Source organism: Salmo trutta, chromosome 13 (genome assembly GCF_901001165.1).
Source record: "Salmo trutta chromosome 13, fSalTru1.1, whole genome shotgun sequence".
NCBI classification, from domain to species: Eukaryota; Metazoa; Chordata; class Actinopteri; order Salmoniformes; family Salmonidae; genus Salmo; species Salmo trutta.
The window spans coordinates 69,513,494-69,535,674 of NC_042969.1; the positions used below are offsets into that span (position 1 = coordinate 69,513,494).

Below are 22,181 nucleotides of genomic sequence, written 5' to 3' on the forward strand. Positions count from 1 at the left end.
GTACACAAAATATATAATAAAAGATAATGATAATGACTATAGTAATGATGATGATGGTTTCTAAGTCTCACAACACACTGTCTATGAATAGAAGATAAGAATTCACTAGACAATGTCAATGATGACAGCGATCATCAATGCCCTCTGAATCTCAGTGTCGGATGATGAATGACTCTCCACAGGCTGTGACTGAGAGTGTATGGTCGCTAGAGTACTGGAGGAGTTAAAGTGAGTGAAGCACAGAAGTTTGTCCAGCAGGTCTCTCCCAATTGGATTGTGAGGCTGCAAGGGCTGGGAGGTCCACAGTGCAGAGAGAGCAGAGACAGAATGCTAGTGCCTGCAGGGAGTGAGGCTGCCAGGGCTGGGAGGTCCACAGTGCAGAGAGAGCAGAGACAGAATGCTAGTGCCTGCAGGGAGTGAGGCTGCCAGGGCTGGGAGGTCCACAGTGCAGAGAGAGCAGAGACAGAATGCTAGTGCCTGCAGGGAGTGTGAGAGATCGGCTGGTGTGCTGGTCCCCATCCAAGAGAGTCTAAACATAGCCAGCTCTGCATCCATCAGACACCTGCAACTCCTCTGAGAGGGCAGAGTGGCCAGCGAGAACTTACTCAACAGCTCACTTACCACCGGGACCTATTCAGGGATTTAGGTCACACATTGAGGTGCAACTCAGGTGTATGCCTCAGGGTGTTTGTGTACATGTGTACATGTGTGTGTGTGTGTGTGTGTGTGTGTGTGTGTGCATGTGGCAATATCAGTGAAATCAGTGTGTAACATGGAAAGAACAACCTTGTTCTCTCTCACTGATATGATTAAGGGGATAGCAATGGTAAACTGAATTATATCAAATTAAACAGCTATCTATGTCATTAACATATAAAATAAATTATTATTATCGGCATGGTTAAGTACACCACAGCACAGATTATGTTGCTCATTTCAATTTTCATAATGTTGAATATATCAAAATACTTATTTCAATGGAAAGTAGAGACTTTCATAACGATGCTTTGATCAAATCGCACCCTGATGTTCCTTGAATTAAATGTGTATATGAAAATAGACAGAAATGTCTCTTTGTTTGACATAATATGACAAAAGGCCCAATATTAGAAGGGAGAACAAAAACATTGTCTATAGTTTCAAAACATTGTGAATGACATTTCAATATACTCTCTGCCATGAGGTAGGGGACATGAGCATAGATGATGTGACTGTCAGTTTGGTGCCTTACAATTCAAATAAAACCAGGGTGTCTGTTTGTCTGGCAATGAAATCACAGCATGGTAGAACATCACTGTTGTACCTTCCCAGTTGCGGATGCCTCGCGTGATGTATTGTTGTCTCTTCCTTCTTGCCCTTTGTGCTGTTGTCTGTGCCCAATAATGTTTGTACCATGTTTCGTGCTGCTGCCGCCATGTTGTGCTGATGCCTTGTTGTGTTGCTACCATGCTGTGTTGTCATGTGTTGCTGCCATGCTCTGTTGTTGTCTTAGGTCTCTCTTTATGTAGTGTTGTGGTGTTTTTCTTGTTGTGATGTGTGTTTTGTCCTGTATTTAAATTTTTTATTCCAGCCCCTGCAGGAGGCCTTTTGCCTTTTGGTAGGCTGTCATTGTAAATAAGAATGTGTTCTTAACGGACTTGCCTTCATTTGAAGGTAAAAAATATATATATATACAGTACCAGTCAAAGTTTGGACATGCCTATGTCACCGATGTGAAATGGCTAGTTAGTTAGCAGTGGTGCGCGCTAATAGCGTTTCAATCAGTGATGTCACTCGCTCTGAGACTTGAAGTAGGGTTTCCCCTTGCGTTGCAAGGGCCGCGGCTTTTGTGGCGCGATGGGTAACGACGCTTCGTGGGTGTCAGTTGTTGATGTGTGCAAGGGTCCCTGTTACACCTAATCATTCAAGGGTTTTTCTTTATTTTTACTATTTTCTACATTGTAGAATAATAGTGAATACATCAAAACTATGAAATAACACATGGAATCATGTAGTAACCAAAAAAGTGTTAAAAATATCTAAATATATTTTATATTTGAGATTCTTCAAAGTAGCCACCCTTTGCCTTGATGACAGCTTGGCACACTCTTGGCATTCTATCAACCAGCTTCATTAGATAGTCACCTGGAATGTATTTCAATTAACAGGTGTGCCTTGCTAAAAGTTAATTTGAGGAATTTCAACCCTTCTTCATGCGTTTGAGCCAATCAGTTGTGTTGTGACAAGGTAGGGGTGGTATACAGAGATAGCCCAATTTGGTAAAAGAGAAAATTCATATTATGACAAGAACAGCTCAAATAATAAAAGAGAAACAACAGTCCATCATTACTTTAAGACATGAAGGTCAGTCAATCCGGAAAATGTCAAGAACTTTGGACGTTTTTTCAAGTGCAGTCATAAAAAGCATCAAGCACTATTATGAAACTGGCTTTCATGAGGACCACCACAGGAAAGGTAGACATAGAGTTACCTCTGCTGCAGAGGATACGTTCCTTAGAGTTACCAGACTCAGAAATTGTAGTCCAAATAAATGCTTCACAGGGTTCAAGTAACAGACACTTCTCAACATCAACTGTTCAGAGGAGCCTGCATGAATCAGGCCTTCATGGTCGAATTGCTGCAAAGAAACCACTAGTAAAGGACACCAATAAGAAGAAGAGACTTGCTTGGGACAAGAAACACGAGCAATGGATATTAGACTGATAAAAATCTGTCCTTTGGTCTGATGAGCCCAAATTTGCGATTTTTGGTTCCAACGGCCGTGTCTTTGTGAGACGCTGAGTAGGTGAACGGATGATCTCTGTGTGTGTGATTCCCACCGTGAAGCATGGAGGAGGTGGTGTGATGGTGTGTGTTTGCTTTGCTGGTGATACTGTCTATGATTTATTTTGAATTCAAGGCACACTTAACCAGCATGTCTTCCACAGCATTCTGCAGCGATACACCATCCCATCTGGTTTGCGCTTAGAGGGACTATCATTTGTTTTTCAACAGGACAATGACCCAACACACCTCCAGGCTTTGTTAAGGAGGGTGATGGAGTGCTGCATCAGATGACCTGGCCTCCACAATCACCTGACCTCAACCCAATTGAGATGGTTTGGGTTGAGTTGGACTGCAGAGGGAAGAAAAGCAGCCAACAAGTGCTCAGCATATGTGGAAACTCATTCAAGACTGTTGGAAAAGCATTCCAGGTGAAGCTGGTTGAGAGAATGCTAAGTGTGCAAAGCTGTCATCAAGGCAAAGGGTGGCTACTTTGAAGAATATAAAATATAAAATATATTTGCATTTGTTTAACACTTTTTTGTTTATTACATGATTCCATATGTGTTATTTCATAGTTTTGATGTCTTCACTTTTATTCTAAAATGTAGAAAATAGTAAAAATATAGAAAAACCCTTGAATGAGTTGGTGTGTCCAATCTTTTGACTGGTACTGTATATATATTTCTAAAACATTACTGGCATTAGTGGCATGGCACCAGTCAAGATAGTGTGTTCAGCCAAAGTGTTTATGCCAGTAGAGCAGACAAGATGGATTTAATTTGCTTTGCCTGTTGCTTTGTTTTTTTTTTCTGTCGCTGTCCTTCTCGTCGGCTGGATGCACTGGGTGGCACAAAGCCAGTCACAGGGGAAAACAAACAGTGGCTTGTGCCCACAAACAACGTGACGGAAAATGCCATAATGTAAAACTTCTTCATTAACCACCTCAGAGACACAGACGAGAAAAAGGTAGATGATAGAACTGACAAAAAAATATGGACAACAACATCATAATTGTTTAACTGGGGAGAAAATTGGGGATGGTGTTTGCTGGGTGTGGAGAGGGATGTGTTTGTTGTCGCGTGGTAGATTGCGCAGACGAGGGACCTGAAACTCCTCTTCTGTCGTGTCCCTCTCTGGACCTCCTCTGCTTTGAGTAGTGAAAAAAAAGCTTTGTATATTTATCACCATGGCGTTGAATATGATGTATTGTGGTTGCCCCTCCTGCTTCCATTAGGTAATGAAGATTCCATAACAGCTCTATTGTTTTACGATTCCTCTATTCACACCAACACACTCAGACCAAAACACAAACTTACTTCCAACAGTACTTCCCTCCATATCTAGAATATACGGAGTCGCCAAAAAACATTAACATCTGGTTTTCAGAGATACAGTATTTTAAACCTAAGTTCCATTTCTCTGAAAAATATAAATGGGAACTCCGCTCAAGCGTATTTCTATGCCTGCTACGTTAGGTCACTCCCTATACTCTACTCAGCAATATCCCTGAGACACATGTTCTCCCCCCCAGGAGTTAGAGTTCTGGCTCTGCCTGAGAGATATCTGTCTCAGGGATAGTGCTTTCCATTCGCTTTTGTAAGCAAGATTCCTAGACCGGCCAATCACAGCAGATCATAGAGAATAGAAATCACCATGTCATTGACTCCTCCTCTGCTACCTTGGCTCTGTCTGTGTGTGAAGTGCTTATTGAAGTGGAGAATGGGATGGCAGAGTGGCGAGCTGGGGAGATTGGCAGAGAGGCCATCACTCTAAGGCCTGTCCTGTCCTTGTTCCATATCTGATCTCCAGAGACAGGGTGTATTAGAGCTGACTAACGGCCACACCACACCGCTGGCTCCCTGCTCTGCACTGCTGTAACTCTCTCCAGGGGACAAGGGGGGTTCTCCTCAGTCAACTCCCCAGTGGAGAGCTCTCCCTGGGAGACAGAAGCAGTCCAACACTCCCCCATTTGGGCTGAGGTAGACTGGAGATAAAATAACCTATGGTTCTTTATGAGAACGTGTGAAAAAAATGAATCAGAAATGAATCTGCACTGTTGCATATTAGAAAAAGGTTATATATTTCACAATCCTGTGAACAGAAGTGAAGTGTGGGTTCAGATGCAAATGACTCAACTCAAAGTGGTATTGGACCCTAACTCTAGTGAAACCCTTCTAGAGAGTGCCTATTTCAGCCTGAAGTTCTACCCCTCTCCTTCTTTCAATCCATTCTCCCATGGTTTCCCATGCCAAAGGAAAAGTCGTCTCAATGTAGACATGTCAGCGGAACGTTGATCTGGGTCCCACTACAATAGAGACTGATTTCCACAGTGATGGTAGCAGAAGACCTGCCTTTGGTGTATAGCTGTACAGTCAAACACAAGTCTTGTTTGCTTTGATATCTGTTTTTTGTAAAGGGCAGAATCCATCAAAGGAATGTCTCTGTTTTGCCACTTGTGAGTGTGTTGTAGATCCATTTCATTTCCCAATACAGCTTCAGACTCAGTGTCGGCCAGGTAATTCCCTTCGCTATTGATTTTGTTCCACTTATTCTTCCCTTGGTTTTAAAACCCACACAGAAAAGCATGTCTTGACAAATCACCTTGGCATTACACCTCTTCAAGGACCAAGTGAGATTTCATGAGAGTAAATAACTTCTATTTCACATTTCTTGCGAGAATTGAAAAACTCTGCTCCAAATCAAGTCTCTCAATGTGTGCTTGCAGTTGTCAGGCAGAATCCAAAAAGGATTGCGAAAAAGAATAAGACATGGGTTCAGCGAAGGTTCAGAAGATCAACCCACTCCTTCCACACAAATGTCCACTAGCCCTCCTTCAGTACTCTGACTCCCATGTTGCCCTTTTAACATGAGACCTTGTAACCTTGTCAACCTCATCAGATACAACACAATACCAGCTGTTCTCCCACTCACCGTAGTGTATCTATCTTCAGGGTATATAGACAACATTATCTCAAAACAAAAGCCATGCAAGTCAATGCATTCATTAGCCTCTAAGTACATGACTGGGAAGTAATTTCAACAGACATTTGTCATTAGATTTTCCTCAGTATAGCGCTCTGTGAATATTTTCCAAATCGATGAGAGATTTAATAGTGTCATGGCATCATAAGAATTCTCTGACAGTGATTAATGCCATCAACACTGAAGTGTTGCTATAAGCAACATCTATCAGAGAGGACCTTTGTATATCATATGAAGTTTGTTTCAGTGTTTTTCTTTCTCATTACGGGGCATTGCATAATGCAGGATGTCTGGCCCACATATATTTTGCTATGATACTTTTTTCATTTAGAGACTAGTAATGGAGTTTAGAGTAAAGTTCCCAGACAGCAAGTTCAAAGTCTTCACAAGGAACCAAGTTCAGAGTGAAAATAATCTGATATAGACTATCATGAGAGAGGGGTGGAGACAGACAGACATTAGTTGTGCATGTACAGTATAGGTAGAGTTGAAGTCAGAAGTTTACATACACTTAGGTTGGAGTCATTAAAACGTGTTCTACAACCATTCCACAAATTTCTTGTTAACAAACTATAGTTTTGGGAAGTCGGTTAGGACATCTACTTTGTGCATGACACAAGTCATTTTCCAACAATTGTTTAGACAGATTATTTCACTTATAAGTCACTGTATCACAATTCCAGTGGGTCAGAAGTTTACATACACTAAATTGACTGTGCCTTTTAAACAGCTTGGAAAATTCCAGAAAATGATGTCATGACTTTAGAAGCTTCTGATTCATCCTTGGGAGCAATTTCCGTATACCTGAAGGTACCACGTTCATCTGTACAAACAATAGTAAGCAAGTATAAACGTCATGGGACCACGCAGCCGTCATACCGCTCAGGAAGGAGACGCGTTCTGTCTACTTGAGATGAACGTACTTTGGTGCGAAAAATGCAAATCAATCCCAGAACAACAGCAAAGGACCATGTGAAGATGCTGGAGGAAACAGGTACAAAAGTATCTGTTACGTTCCTCAGTTTCTGTGTTCTGGTTTTGTTCGTATGTGTGTTTCAGGAAATGGCTTCCTGAAATTCCCCCCAAGCAGCTGATTGGTCAGCCCCCATTGCTAATTGGAGCTGACCCCGCCCTCTCGTCAGAGGATACAGCTATATCCAATTACAGACTCCTTCTCCAGCTTTAAAAGCCAGTGTTCCTTTGTAAGAGGAGAGCTGAGGGTTATGTCATATGTTGGTTGTTTCGCAGAAAGAGATTTGGTATGTACTATGTTAGTTGTTGGTTATATTCTGTGTTAGTTTGTTGCTCAGAGAGAGAGCTTCTTTATTGTCCTGAGTTAGTTTTTTCTCAGTTTTTGATGTGAAGTAGTTTGTTATTCTGTTTCATTTGTTCCCAGGGGGGAAGGCACCTAGGGAGTGCTTAGGCAAGAGTCCTGCGGGCATACATAACCCTTAGTATTGATTGTCTATACACACTAGGTAAGATCTGGGTGGGCCACCCTCTGTATTTTGGTTAGTGCACCAGGTGGTGCTAAGTTAGGTAAGTAATGGGTAGGTAGGAGAGGGGGCTTTGACATTTACTTTCTTAGCTTTGCTTCCGTTCAGCCCCTTTTCCCCAAATTTACCGTGTGAAGGAATAAATTCCCTGTAAATGGTAAATTCTCTGCTTTTGTTATCCTTACTTGCACCTACAATCCCATACCTCTTTCACTCCATGGGGAGTTGAGTTGTAGCAGGGTGTTGCGTTCCCTCTTCCTAGAGGCGTGTGTAACAGTATCTATATCCACAGTTTAACGAGTCCTATATCGACAACCTGAAAGGCCAAACAGCAAGGTAGAGGCCACTGCTCCAAAACCGCCATTAAAAAGCCAGACTACGGTTTGTAACTGCACATGGGGGGGGAAAAACATTGTATTTTTGGAGAAATGTCCTCTGGTCTGATGAAACAAAAATACAACTGTTTTGCCATAATGACCATTGTTATGTTTGGAGGAAAAAAGGGGAGGCTTGCAAGCCGAAGAACACATTCCGAACCGTGAAGCACGGGGGTGGCGGCAGCATGTTGTGGGGGTGCTTTGCTGCAGGAGGGACTGGTGCACTTCACAAAATAGATGGCATCATGAGGGAGGAAAAATATGTTGATATATTGAAGCAACATCTCAAGACATCAGTCAAGAAGTAAAAGCTTGGTCGCAAATGCGTCTTCCAAATGGACATTGAACCCAACCACACTTCCAAAGTTGTGGCAAAATGGCTTAAGGATGACAAATTCAAGGTATTGGAGTGGCCATCAAAGCCCTGACCTCAATCCTATAGAAAATGTGTGGGCAGAACTGAAAAAGCATGTGCAAGGAGGCCTACAAACCTGACTTAGTTACACCATTTCTGTCAGGAGGAATGGGCCAAAATTCACCCAACTTATTGTGGAAGGCTACCTGAAATGTTTGCAATGCTACCAAATACTAATTGAGTATATAAACTTCTGACCCACTGGGAATGTGATGAAAGAAACAAAAGCTGAAATAAATCATTCTCTCTATTATTCTGACATTTCACATTCTTAAAATAAAGTGATGATCCTAACTGACCTAAGACAGGGAATTTGTACTAGGATTAAATATCAGGAATTGTGAAAAACTGAGTTTAAATGTCTTTGGCTAAGGTGTATGTAAACTTCCGACTTCAACTGTAGGTCATCTCACCTGAACAGTGTGATGGGTGGGTTAGCCTTGGCTGAGCAGTGGAACTTGACCAGGTTTCCTTCCAGAATGGGCTGAGGCTCCACTGACAGATTGACAAGTGGCAAATCTGAATGGACACACACCAGAGACAGAAAACCAATTAGAAAAGACCCCCGTAACAACCTTACAGTAATCTAGGGCGGTTGCAGAAACTTGCTTGCCATTTTAATTTACCATAGACCAGCATATTTCCCCTACAGTAACTTGTGTTATGATATATTTTCACAGGTGCGGAAATACATTACCTATACTTTTTTTTTCATTAGACATTAAAGAGCAGAAAAACACAGGAAATCAAAGCAAATAGTGCAACTCTTGATGAGTTTTTCAGTAATTGGTGATTTGAAGATAAGGATTAATAGAAACAGCCTGCTAAGCACTCCATTATAATTACAAAATGAATAAACACTGAGACACAATTAAAACTGCTCTTAAAATAGCAAACACATAGATTATGTTAATTAAATAAACAGCAATTAAATGTATCTAAATGACAAAGATATAGCATTCTTTTTGAAGATACGTTTTAATCGCTTTTCATCTCTGAAGGCAAATGGTTAATCTTCCACTTTGGTCCTCCTTTATATTCAGATAAAACATTTCAACTAAGGTAAGCTATTTTTCAATGAAGTCTAGCATTGATGAAAGGGCCATTGGTATAGCCTGTAAAGTATGTAAAGGGTTTGGAGGGACAAAAAGCCTCATCAAACACTGACAGTCTGAGTGATAAAAAAGCAATGGTCTTTCAGTATTTGCCCCATCTCTGAACATTATGGGGCGACTCAAAGTTTGCCTGATATCACTAATGGAACACGGCAGCAACGAGCATGGCCCCTCTCACATTTCTCTACGTCCGCTGCTTCAAACCAAATGGACTACTGCCTTTTAACGTCTACTGTGGCAACTGTCCAAGCTTTTTCCATATCTAGCTTATGTAGATTGCTTTAATTCAATCAAGTCCTTGATTAAACTTTGCTTGATGAAATCTAACTCTGCTGGGAAAGAGGGTGGCATGGAAGCTAGAGGGAAGCTCTCTCTCTGAGTGCATATCCATAAATTATATGACTAATCATATATACATACAGTGGGTTCCAAAGTTATTGACACCCTTGATAAAGACGAGCAGTAATGACTGTATAAAATAAAGAATTCAAATACGGAGCTCTATTGTTTGCCAATGAAATTGGGAAATTATATTATTTCATACATAGAATTGCTCAGAGAAAGAGATTTTGTTTAACAAGGGATATTTTTTGTTCTCAAATGTTTAGAGGTCAAATTTATTGACACCACTAAAGAGTTTAGTACTTGGTCCCATGTTCATACTGTAGCATACTTTGTGCCCAATAGAAAATGAATGTTATATAAGGTATTGTGTCATTTTGGAGACACTTTTATTGTAAATAAGAATAGGATATGTTTCTAAACACTTCTACATTAATGTGGATGCTACCATGACTACAGATAATCTTGAATGAATCGTGAATAATGATGAGTGAGAAAGTTATGGAGGGTCAAAGAACACACCCCCAAAGCATGCTAACCTGATCTTTGACCTTGTGTAACTTTCTCACTCACCATTATTCACGATACATAAAGTAAACTTTTGACTACTTTATTTCTATAAAAAAAATCTGCAAAATTATGATTGCAGTTTCTACGGCAGGATGTTGTTTCCAATGATAAGTTTGGCTTGACCCTACAGCCTACAGACGAATACATGAATGAGGAATGATAGATATGTGTAGCAAGATGTTACAACATCATTATTTCAAACTGGAAAGGTCCAAAGACTCTCCAGACCTTAGACCTCCCTAGCTTTAAACTTTGAGAAAGTAGAATAATTACACATTTGTCGTTATGTAATTTGGAGAGCCTTAGGCACATCAGCAAAGTAGCATAAATGGCAGTTGATTTATCATGGAGAGAAATAGGGAGATCCCAGTGGTTAGAGTGGGTTTGGTGCAGGTGCAGCAAACATCTATTTGGATGGTGTCCTGTCTCAATGTGCAATTACACTAATGTAACATCCAGGGGCCCAGTTGTTTGGATTCAGCGGTTACAGAGTCGTGGGCTGTGGGCACAGCCACTAGCAGAGAGAACACTTAGGTTGCTGTTGCTCAGCCCAATCCTCCCAGCGTTGTAAGAAGAAGATTACATTTCAGTCATTTAGTAGACAATCTTATCCCGAGCAACTTACAGTAGTGAGTGCCTAGATTTTCCTTACTGGTCCCCCATGGGAATCAAACCCACAACCCTGACATTGTAAGCATCATGCTCTACCAACTGAGCCACACAGGACCTGGATGGGGACCTGGATGCATGTGTGATGATGTGTGTGTGTTTCTGTGTGTGTGTGTGTGTGTGTGTGTGTGTGTGTGTGTGTGTGTGTGTGTGTGTGTGTGTGCATGGAGGGGAAATACACTGTGCAGCTGCTCTAGGCAAGCTCAGCTGCCACCGCACCCCAGAGGGAGGGTGGTCCAGGTGCCATGCTTACCCCTCATCTGCTCCCTAGACTTTTTGGGGCACTATGCCCCCTTACAAATACACAACAACCCACACACCCGTGCCAGGTCTCCTGCAGGCCAATGAAGGTAGGAACAACATGCTGGATCCTGGAAGACCAGCTAATTGGGTGGACAAAGAGGCAGGCAGAGGGAACTGCGGAGGCAGAATGGCACATGTAGAGGTGGTGGCAGTCTACCCTGCTACTTTGCTTTGTGTTGGGAGCTTTTCCATGGGCCTACTACCTTGCCAACATTATCCTTATAGCGTGCTTGGACTCTGTAATACCAAACTAAAAATGTTCAGCAGCTAGTGAGGTCTGAGGGCATCTTGGCCCAATGCTGTCTATTTTATTACTGATTGGGAGTTCTTTCAAGTCAGTCATCCTGTGAAGACTGACCCTCCCTGAATGAGAGAAGCACCCGAGTGTCTCTCGCTTATGAGACGTTGAGGCATAATGCCATTATGTCTTTTGTAAGTGAATAAGATGAGCGACTTGGCTCTTCTGTTTGGATAGCTCTGTCCTTGGAGAACCGGGGGAAGGGAGTGACGGCCGCCAAAACGCCCGATGAGAGGGACTCTGGGATGGGATCTCTGGATGCCAATTTGCCGCCCCCTGACCCTCATGCAGACAGACACAGCCACTTAATAAAGAAGTCTGTTTGTCACTTTGATGTATAAATGCATGAGTGGGAGTGAGCTCATTTGAGGCTTCACGCGACAGGCCCATCAAAATGCAGGGGCGCTAAGTCCTCAGATTAATCGTGAGAGTGAAATGGAGATGGTGGGAGGGGAGCTGGGAATAGCAGCGCTGGTGATGATGGCAGTGGTGGTGACAACAACAGCATGGCTAAAAAAAGAGGAAGACAGTGTAGTTTGCTGACAGCTTTTGATCGGAAGTTCAAAGAGAGGAGCAGATGGCGTTTTTGAACAATCAGCCAACTTCTCTAGATTTCCCAGAGATGGTGCCAACGTAAATTGCTTTCTTCCCTTTCTTAAAGCTCAATTTCAACTCTCTTTGGGTACACAGCTGTTCCTCCATGAGGATAAGCCTCCAGGAGCAACGGCTGGTTCTGAAGGATGGGGAGTCTGTTTATTCACAACTAGGGCAGTGGCATATCCCTAGCAATGCGGATATTGATGCTGCCTGCTGGTTGGCCCAGTGTATTACTGGAGGCGGGCACACAGGGGCAGACAACTGCAGGTTCACGGCTTGACTAACACACAAAGCCAACACCATGCATTTATTTACCCACTCACACAATGCAGGCATATGTTTTGCCATTCCGACTGTAGGCCATATGTTTGGGCTTTTTACATTTTCAAGTATACCTGGAAGGTTCAACAGTAGATCCGACACATGGTTTACTTTCAAAAGTTTGAAGAGAAAACAGTTGAGGCTGGTGGGCATAGCTTAGTTGAGTGACGGTACAGATGCTACTGGTTTCCATTCAAAACCTTACATATAAGTAACAATACAATGAATCCAGATTCAGGCCACTGCTCCCAATTGTAATCCTTATGATAAAATCCTTACACCTCTGGCATACTCGAACTACCGGCCAAAACTAATTCCAACCCATGTTTCCCTCTCTTTTTTCCAGATCAATTTGTCATTATGTGCTCGATTAGGCAACGAGAGCATGAAGCGGAGCTGGGTAACAAACACAAATCCTCCCCCACCACACATCTGCATGTTTTCTATTAATTAGTCTCAACAAATGGCATTACTTTGCCGCTGCTCGACTTATTTGCAATGCAAACACGTTAGCCTTAACCCTCACCCCACCCCTTGTGTGGGGGATGCCGTGCACACATGTTGGATGCAGCTCAACAGACAGATTAACACATAGCCAGCCAGGCTGAAGATATTATCATGAGGCTTGCTATATGGTGTCTTTGGTTCAGAGTTGGAGGATGTGATTTTCAGGCTTTGCCCTACCCTAAAAAAGTCTACAGAGCACAATATAAAGAATGCCCAAAGTCATGGTGTAGTTAAGAGAGAACCATGGGCTAACTCTGCTATCAAATAATTACCGTGAACTAATGTACTCACTCGCACAACTAAAGTCTGCAGTCTGTCCATGGTCCTGAACTCACCCTGCCTCCTGCCTCCTGCATGTTTAGATACTAATATGCTTAACCTCCAGGTCAGATAACTCTGTATGAACTTGTGTTGAGCTGAAAATGCTGAGGCCAATGTAATTCACAAGCACATTAACGTCAAATTTTGTATTGGAGGCGAAGCCAGGTGCAGGAGAGCAGAGTATAATGAACAGGCGCACTTTTATTATAGTTCCAAAACGAGAGCACTACATAAATCAAACGTGCTCAAAAAATGGAACATTAAAGTAAAGCACGTAAACTAACACCACATAACATGAAACAATTACACACAAAACATGATGGGAAACAGAGAGTTAAATACAAGTAGCTTCATTGGGGAAATGAAAACCAGGTGTGTATGGAAACAAGACAAATGGATATATGAAAAATGGAGCGGCGATGGCTAGAAAGCCGGTGACGTCGATCACCAAACGCCGCCCGAACAAGGAGAGGAGCCGACTTCGGAAGAAGTTGTGACAATTAAAGTGATGATAAAGGGAAATAGTGCCCACAAATGTATTGGATTTGACACAGGCTTACGCTGTGCAGTAAAGTTTTAGGGTAATGTTTAGATTACTCAAAATTAGACTGGATTTGACACAGGCTTACGCTGTGCAGTAAAGCTTTTAAAAGGGAAAGGTGTCCAAAATAAAAGTTATCCACAGAGTTAAATCTACAAAAACATTTATTACTTTTGTTGTAGCTGACATTATCACATAGAACCAGAACGCCAATTAGTCAAATTTAAATGAAGGGATCGGAGACAATCACTAAAATTATTACGTGGAGACACACGCACACAAGTGCTCACGCACATCCTTCCTCTCCTTCTCAATAGCATTTAAACATTGAGAAACATGTTTTCTCTTTCTCAATAGCATTTAAACATAGAGAAACATTTCCTATCTTGCCAGTACTTAGGCTACTGTGGTACTGAAGACAATCTTTCTCTCTCTCTTTCTTTTGCTCTCTGTTTCTTTCCCGTCTTTGAAACACACACACAGACACATGCCCTCTCATGACCGTAAAATATTACTGTGACAGAAGATCACTATCAACCCTCTCCACCACGATCCTCTCTTCTCCTCTCCCATCGTAACTGGCCTCCATTGAAATAGATAAATAAATCAAAAGCACAACCTAAATTAGATTTGTGTATTAGGTAGTTGTTGTGGAATTTTTAGATTACATGTTAGATATTGCTGCACTGTCGGAACTAGAAGCACAAGCATTTCACTACACTTGCAGTAATATCTGCTAACCATGTGTATGTGACCAATACAATTTGATTTGATTTGATAAATACTCAGTGTTCCAGAGAGAATTCCATGCAGGGGGAGCAGACTAACTAAAATAGGACATGGTGTGTGGATGTGTAGTTGCTTCACCAGCACCTCAAAGACTCTATGTACTGTATCTAGCCTTCATGAAAGCCTAGGCAGGACTAATAGCCTTCATTCACCTGGAACTGGCATCGATACTGCCAGCCTTTGTTGGAGGGGCCTGGGAACACTTGTTCACCAGTCATAACATATGAGATACAACATACAAAGGCAACACGCATAGATTTTTTTCTTAGTACTTGACATGGACTACACAAATGGCTGTAATGTATGTTATTCCAGGCTTTTCATCTTGAGTTTGCTTCGGTAACACAGCAACTGTACTATTAAGTTAGCCATTCAGGACTCAATGTTGTGTGTGGCCCAATGGAATATTTGCTTTGAGGGGTTTAAAGCAACCCTCAAGAGTTGAAGGGAACATGGTCATGTATTCTCTTAGCTTAGCCTTGATCTGGTGGTACTGGGTGGGGGCCCCAAAAATAAAATGTTGAATTTGCATCCTCCTGCAAAATGGCTTAACTTAGTCTTACATTTATGTGTGTGTCTATTTCAGTATGAAAGGGCTGGAAAGGTATTTATTTAGGTCCTTTCTCCACTTTCACTCCCCCAGGTACCTCCCTGTTCTGTGAGCAGAGAGCTGTCTCTCATCAATATTTACTGCCCCCTGTCCTACACACTGCACCCCTGTAGAGAGGTGAACAGCACCTCTGTGGTGACTACTCAGTCAACGGGAGGTTTGGGGGGAAAGAGGGTGCATGTCTACCTCTCTCTACCTAGCCAATCGCTCCATCATTTATTCATTCAACACCCGTTTTCTCTTGTAGCAATCGGAAACCAGATGGATACCTCTCTTTGCACACTTCCTCTACTAGAAAATGATTTGTCTGTATTCACACTCAAGTGGTCTTTAGGCTGTCTATAAATGCTCATTGGAATCTAATTCTATAAGCTCTAGCAAGTGTTTAAACTTTCACCATCCACCTCCTAATATGTATTTCATTGCACACAAGCTTTGTATTCATCGCTCTCACTTTCCTCTGAATGATATTTTCAACAGTGTATTTTGAGGGTTTCATATCCAGTTGCCGAGGCATGAACCCCATAATCAAATGAGTCAGCATCGGAAGTTATTAAATTGCTACCCAGCACCAATGACTCAAACATAAATTAAAGTGCCTTTTATTTCTTGTACGGCTTAATTAGTGTGGATTTCAGCATGAGCACCGGAGACAGAGGTGAGGAACACCCACCTCGCTACCTGTCCACATGCCAAGAGTGGAGGTGGAGGTGGAGAGTGGCAGAAGGTGAGTGGGAGGCCTGGGGTAACACAAAAGGTGAGTTGGACGCAACATGACGCTAGTCAATATCCTCTTGCTCACACTCATTTGTTCTTCACCCTGTGAAAAGCTGTTGTTGAAGCCCCAGTTTTGCAAGTTGGAAAGATTGTTTTCCGGGATTATTTGTTAGCAACTACTCCTTCCCTTTGTTAAGCCTTGTGTCACAACCACAGGAACCCCATTTGGAGCGTGGAGGGAAGAGCCATCGTAACATAGCTCCTCACTACTCTCTGTTTCACACAATCACACCACACTTCCTCTCACTTTGCATGACAAAAACATTAGAACAAACTGCGAGGGATGCAAACACCAACAACTGTTAATCATTTGTACACCGGCGCCTCCATTCGTCTGCATGCTGGCATTGAGCCGGAATGCGCCTCTCGTGGCGTACATAATGAAAAGAATGGAGCCGTCACTTGTAATGGATCTCTAAATAGCATTTTCTGCTTTATTAGTCGTACTTAATGGTGTTGAAGGGGACTGATGCGAAATCCCTTTGTTCAGAATTAAACTCTTACTGTGAATAGTTCTTGATCGAAAAAGATTCTCTGACAATTGAAGCTCAATGTGTTTTACACGCTGGGCTTACTTTTCCTATTTTGGAGAGGAATTGTGCATGCTCTCGTCATAAAGATTTATAGCATAGAAGAGGAAATAAAAGAGCCAGGGATATGTGCATAATGCCGCGGAAAGATTGTTGGAGCAAAGAAAAAATCCCATTCACTTAAGACAGACGGGTCTAGTGATATTTCATCACTGGAAACAACAAGGTGATCTCATACCAACCCACACAAGAAATGCAAACCCAAAACTAATTATGCATATGCATCAGAGCTTATTCAAATGTATCTAGATGTTTATAACTGCAACTGTCAAAATGGCCTCTTTGTGCTCAAAATACCTCTTCCAAGTAGAAATGGTAAACATAGAGAAACATATTATCCATCGAGTCAGGGGCTGATACTGTGGTGGGAAATATCCAGGGGCACACTAATGTTTTTTCAGGGACCAGGTTATAGGCCTTTAGAGGAGGGGAAACTCACGCTGGATGTCGATGTTGACGCTGGTCTCTTTGCCATTGGGCACAGCCTTGTTAGATGCTCGGCAGATGATCTGCTGGCCTGTCTCAATGTTGGATGCAGACAGGTAGAGGGTGCTAACCGTACTCTCCCTCCTTCCATCACGAAGCAGTGTCTGAGAGGAAAAGAGAAAAGGAAAGAGTTTAGAGTTCACCGATGAGGTGGTAGTGGAGAGACTGGAACATTCTGAATAACATCATAAATCTAAACTCAAGGCCTGGAACGCAAATGCAGCAATTTACCTGAATACCCTGGATGCCCCTGTGGACAACACAGACAAATAAACCCCTGGCATGCTCAAGCCTGTAGTCTTGCTCCAAGGCTGATTGATCCGAGAAAAGGAATCTGTTTCTGACCCTCTTTTGTGTGACTGGAGAGTTGTGCTCTGGCGCATGGCTTGTCATACACCACAAAGGAAATCAATCTTCTTTTCAGTGCTCATCCTCTGAGCTGCAGCCCTACTCGCATTGTGAGAGACATCTGGAGGCCACCCGGTACAATTCTGCCTTGCCTGGTGCTCAGGGAGGACTGTGGGAGCCCTGTAACCACCATGCCACAGTGCACGCTCACCCACCAGAACAAATTGGCCATGCAAGGGGCACTGTGTGGCCAACCACAATGTCAAGACTGATACTGCTTCAAATAATACTCTATTGGTGCTCTATACAAAGATACTGTCCATTTCCACGACCCCTGGGTTAGCTTTACAAATAAACTACTGGGATTCACAGTAGAATCTCTTCCAATATCATATCATTTTCTTGGCTCTGCCGGTTCCACACTATGATATGAGCAACAAAAAAAAATTATTTTCACTTATAGAGGTCCAGCTATAGAGGACATATCAGGCAAGGCCAAGTTAGGACATGTTGCTCTTCATTATATAAACTCCTTTGATGCTTTGTGTGCGTGTGTGTGTGTGTGTGTGTGTGTGTGTGTGTGTGTGTGTGTGTGTGTGTGTGTGTGTGTCCCACTATAACCGCAAAACAAAATGCTCCTCTGCAATTTCTCTACAGTTTATTCACAATTTAATTACTCAATTCACAAACAAATAGGTTGTGATGAAACTCTTTATTTACAGCAGCACTATGAGGAGCTCTGATGAGAACTTCTTTGAGGATGTACTATATATATACTTTTCAAACCAAGGTTATGACTCACGTGGGAGGAAAGTTGACAGCTACCCTCTGAAACCGGCTCTCCACAAGTCCTTGTATATAATCATCTGTCAGTTCGCCAAAGGTGACAATATATATTTTAGCCGCAGTAATCCTTAGATATTAAGGCATGTCACAATGAACGCTATTGACAGGTTGCCGGATAATAGCAGATAATAGCAGAAACACAGCTAGATATGCCACACACTGACTGCATATTAAAGTGTTAAGGAACCTGGCATTATATTAGTTTGGAGGTTTTTACATACAGTACATGTATGCCTTTTCATCATCCTACTTTCCTGCTTTCTCCAGTGAACGACTATACATCTTCTTAAGAAATACAGGAAACTACCAAAATGTCTTAATGGGGCGTTGGGCCACCACGAGCGAGAACAGCTTCCTTGCACCTTGGCATGGATTCTACAAGCGTCTGGAAATCTATTGGAGGGATGCGACACCATTCTTCTACAAGAAATTTCATCATTTGGGGTTTTGTTGATGCGGGTGAAAAACACTGACTCAGGCGCCGCTCCAGAATCTCCAATAAGTGTTCAATTGGGTTGAGATCTGGTGACTGAGATTGCCATAGCATATGGTTTACATAATTTTCATGCTCATCAAACCAATCAGTCTCCACTCATGCCCTGTGGATGGGGGCATTGTCATCCTATGGGAGCATAGCCATGATGGCCGAAATAATGGCCTGCCCAGCATTTTTATACATGAACCTAAGCATGATGGGATGTTAATATGCTTAATTAACTCAGGAACTACACCTGTGTGGAAGCACCTGCTTTCAATATAATTTGTATCCCTCATTTACTCAAGTGCTACCTGTACCTAGCCAAGAAAAAATACTATTGTCTTGGAGTGAAATAATAGGTATGTAAGGAATACGCAAAATAGCGTAAAGATACTGTACATTCATATATTGTTCTTCTGCATTTGCATTAAAACAAAATGCCTTTGTGAAGAGTGTCTCAGATCTCACCAGGCTACAAAAGGCCTGGAACTCACCCCTAAAGCAGAACATATTAGCTGTCAGCTGTTGGATGTGTCAATGTAATATCCTTTCTGACACCATCAGGATTGTTTCTCTCATAGCTCTGGACCTGTCTGATGTCATTCATCTTGTACAGGCCCAGCTACAGCATAGAACTCAACACCCAAGCACTAGCTGTTTTAAAATAGCCTGAATTATAAATTGATGATTTCTCATATCACTGCCTGGAGCATGTGAGGAGAATACCTTTCCCAAGTTAAGAAAGTAACTGAAAAATGGAGAATGAGAAAGTTGCTCTTCAAGATATGGGATAAGGGGGCAGAGACAGTAGAAGGTCATATTGAGTGAATATGGGAGAACGTATAGTATAGTGATAATGCTGGTTACATTTCTACTGATAAATATGGAGCTTTTTTGATTTTTCAGGAATACCTGCAAGTTTTAAAGTAAATAATCTAATTCTGACAGGCTGTATATTGTTTTCACCTAACCTTTACACTAATTGTTTTTCTGTTTATTACAATTAACAGGAAGGCTTATTCAAATAAAAGATGGACAGTTTTCACCTTGCAGGCATGTCTGAAATTCCTTGATTAGTTTAGGTTAGAATCCCAGTGAAAGGGAATATGAAGGGAGGCTCAGAGGGATGTCTAATAATTTGGCTGACATTAATATTCTGCTGTTAATCTAACGAGCCTTTGATATGTCCAAACTTGAAACGTAGCTCCAGGTTAAATTAAATCAGCTTTTTTTTTAAATTGCAGACCACACCAGAAGCTCATTTCAAATCTCAATACTGGATATTAATTTCACTTAGGAATAAGATATTTTGCAAAAGCTTTGTACTACCTATTTCTACAAAAGAGAAAATAATATATTTACATAATTGTTCTGATCATGGGGTTAAAGAGGTCTTATTTGATTAACTTATCTAATCCTACTACCTGAAAGTCAGATATTTTCTACAATTCTGTTTAACAATATTAATTATATTACTCTTTTAGTGCACCTAAGGCCTAGTTTAAATATATCTTGCACAAAGCCAGTGAGGTTAATTACATTGACAAGAGAGAAAAACAATGGAAGAGAGAGAGAGACTGATCGTTTTTTAATGATTTGAAACAGGTTAAATGTAGCGAGTAATATATAAATACTGGAAAAAATAAGGGGTATTATAGATTAATATGCAGATCAACTACTGGGAACTCTGTCTCTTGAATGTGAAAAATGTGACATGTATAATACACTCTCTAAAGTTAATTAGCTTCTTTTCCCCGGGATGATTTTCCAGAGCCTCACTTGGTGGTGAGCATTACCTTTTAAAAGGAAATCTCTCTAATTATACAGAAAACTTTGCTGAGATGAAGGTTGGGAGGAAAATAATGAAATTGAAAGACAGATAAAGAAGCGTCTTTGAAGGTTTGTGGGGGAGTAAGGGAGGAATGAGCAGGGAAACTTATCTGTGGAGGAAGAGAGGGACGATAAGCAGAACTTCCTTTTTTGTGTCATGCATTTGAATGTTTCACAGAGCAATAGATTCCCTCCCTGTGGCTGTTCCTACTGTTATTCCCCTTATGTTTTTCCTCAGTCCATCCATGAGGAGCTGACTGAAATGTGGTTTGGGTTTACATTTACATTATACATTTTAGTCATTTAGCAGACACTCTTATCCAGAGAAACATACAGTAGTGAGTGCATACATTTTCATACTTTTCAGTACTAGTCCCCCGTGGGAATCGAACTGACTACGGAACTGTTAGGGTTTAGATATGAGACCTTGTTCTCAAATTCAGATGTTTCCACCATCTAAAGCTTCTACTAGGCCTCCTCACAACGTTTGTAACGAGTACAACAATGTACATCCGCAGGTACCAGGTCAATCCCATACTCAATCCCATTCACATGCAGTATACCCAGATATTTTTAATAACTGCTTCATACAGTAAGACCATACCAAGTCCAATAACTTACCACAAAGTAACACCTTAATGAAAGATAAATGGTAGATAATGGATCCATTTGGATATTGAGGGAGGGGATTCTGAGACCTATGGGGGTCAAAGCCATCCTGGGAAGCCATCATCAGGTAACTCCCATCTCACTCTGGTACATCTGGCCACATTACCTCCCATCATCTGTGGGGTGTGGAGCGAGGCATGGGGCGAGGCAGGACGGCCAATTATCCTCTCAAAAGCTCCATTATTCAGGAGACAATCATCTGCTTTTAATTGAACACATTTCTTTTTAATGGTAGTGATATGAAGGAGGTCTGTGTCTAGAGACTGCATGGCTCAGCTGCTGCTGCCATCCATCAGCTGGGCTACAATGTCCCCACATCGCTGCTGCTGCTGTTTCAGAAAGAGGAAGTGCAGGCAGGAAGCACACTGTCCCCCTACTATTAGCAAACGCCACCTCCGGCAATCATTTTATTCAAATTGCTTGTGCCGTATCCTAGCCCAATCAATAGAATTTATCTGCTCTTTGGAAAAAGTTGATAATGGGATGAGACAGCGGAGAGAGAGTTGGTTCCCGCTCACTCTCCTCGTTTATATGGAAATTCACACAGTGGGGTTCATTACAAGTTTAGCCTGCGAGTTAGTGTCATTGAAGTGCCAGAGAGGTCTGATGGCAGTGTTGTGTGGCATTACGTGTGGTGGAATGATGGTTGAGTTGAACCCTTGGTTGGCAGGGATCAGGGATGGCTTCTCCAACAGAGAAGTGACTGAAAGGATCTCTTTATGGACCCTGCCACTGAAAAGAGAAAGCAGGGCACCTAGGAGAAAGCGAAGGTGCTCGAGAGTCAGCAACTTCCATTCTTGTCATCTACCATCTGCTTGATTGAGTAGAAGCATTAGCTGTGCGAAGAGGACAAACATTCTTTAGATATCCCAGGGAAGACCTTGGATTTTCAGGAGATTTTATTCCAATCAAACTAGGCTGAGACACAGTTTACAGATGGCACAAGTAATCACCCATCACAGATGGCTAGTGCTCTTTATTTTACCTTTATTTAACTAGGCAACTCAGTTAAGAACACATTCTTATTTACAATACTGACCTACCCCAGCCAAACACAGACAACACTGGGAGAATTGTACACAACCCTCCCAATCACAGCCAGATGTGATGCAGTTTGGATTTGAATCAGGTACTGCAG

General features: G+C 41.9%; 1 protein-coding gene across 10 annotated transcripts in view; it reads right to left on the bottom strand.

The window, feature by feature from the left end:
- The window catches only part of LOC115206443 (kin of IRRE-like protein 3), a 210,138-nt gene that overhangs the window by 24,431 nt on the left and 163,526 nt on the right, over nucleotides 1-22,181 (bottom strand). For all 10 annotated transcript variants that reach the window (XR_003880797.1, XM_029773460.1, XM_029773456.1 and 7 more), the window contains exons 5-6: nucleotides 16,826-16,976; nucleotides 8,450-8,555 (exon numbers count right to left, since the gene is read on the bottom strand). Coding sequence is in view for 9 of the 10 variants with exons in the window: in XM_029773460.1 (XP_029629320.1) it covers nucleotides 8,450-8,555; nucleotides 16,826-16,976 (257 nt within the window). In the remaining variant the exon portion in view is untranslated. The remainder of the gene's footprint in view (nucleotides 1-8,449; nucleotides 8,556-16,825; nucleotides 16,977-22,181) is intronic.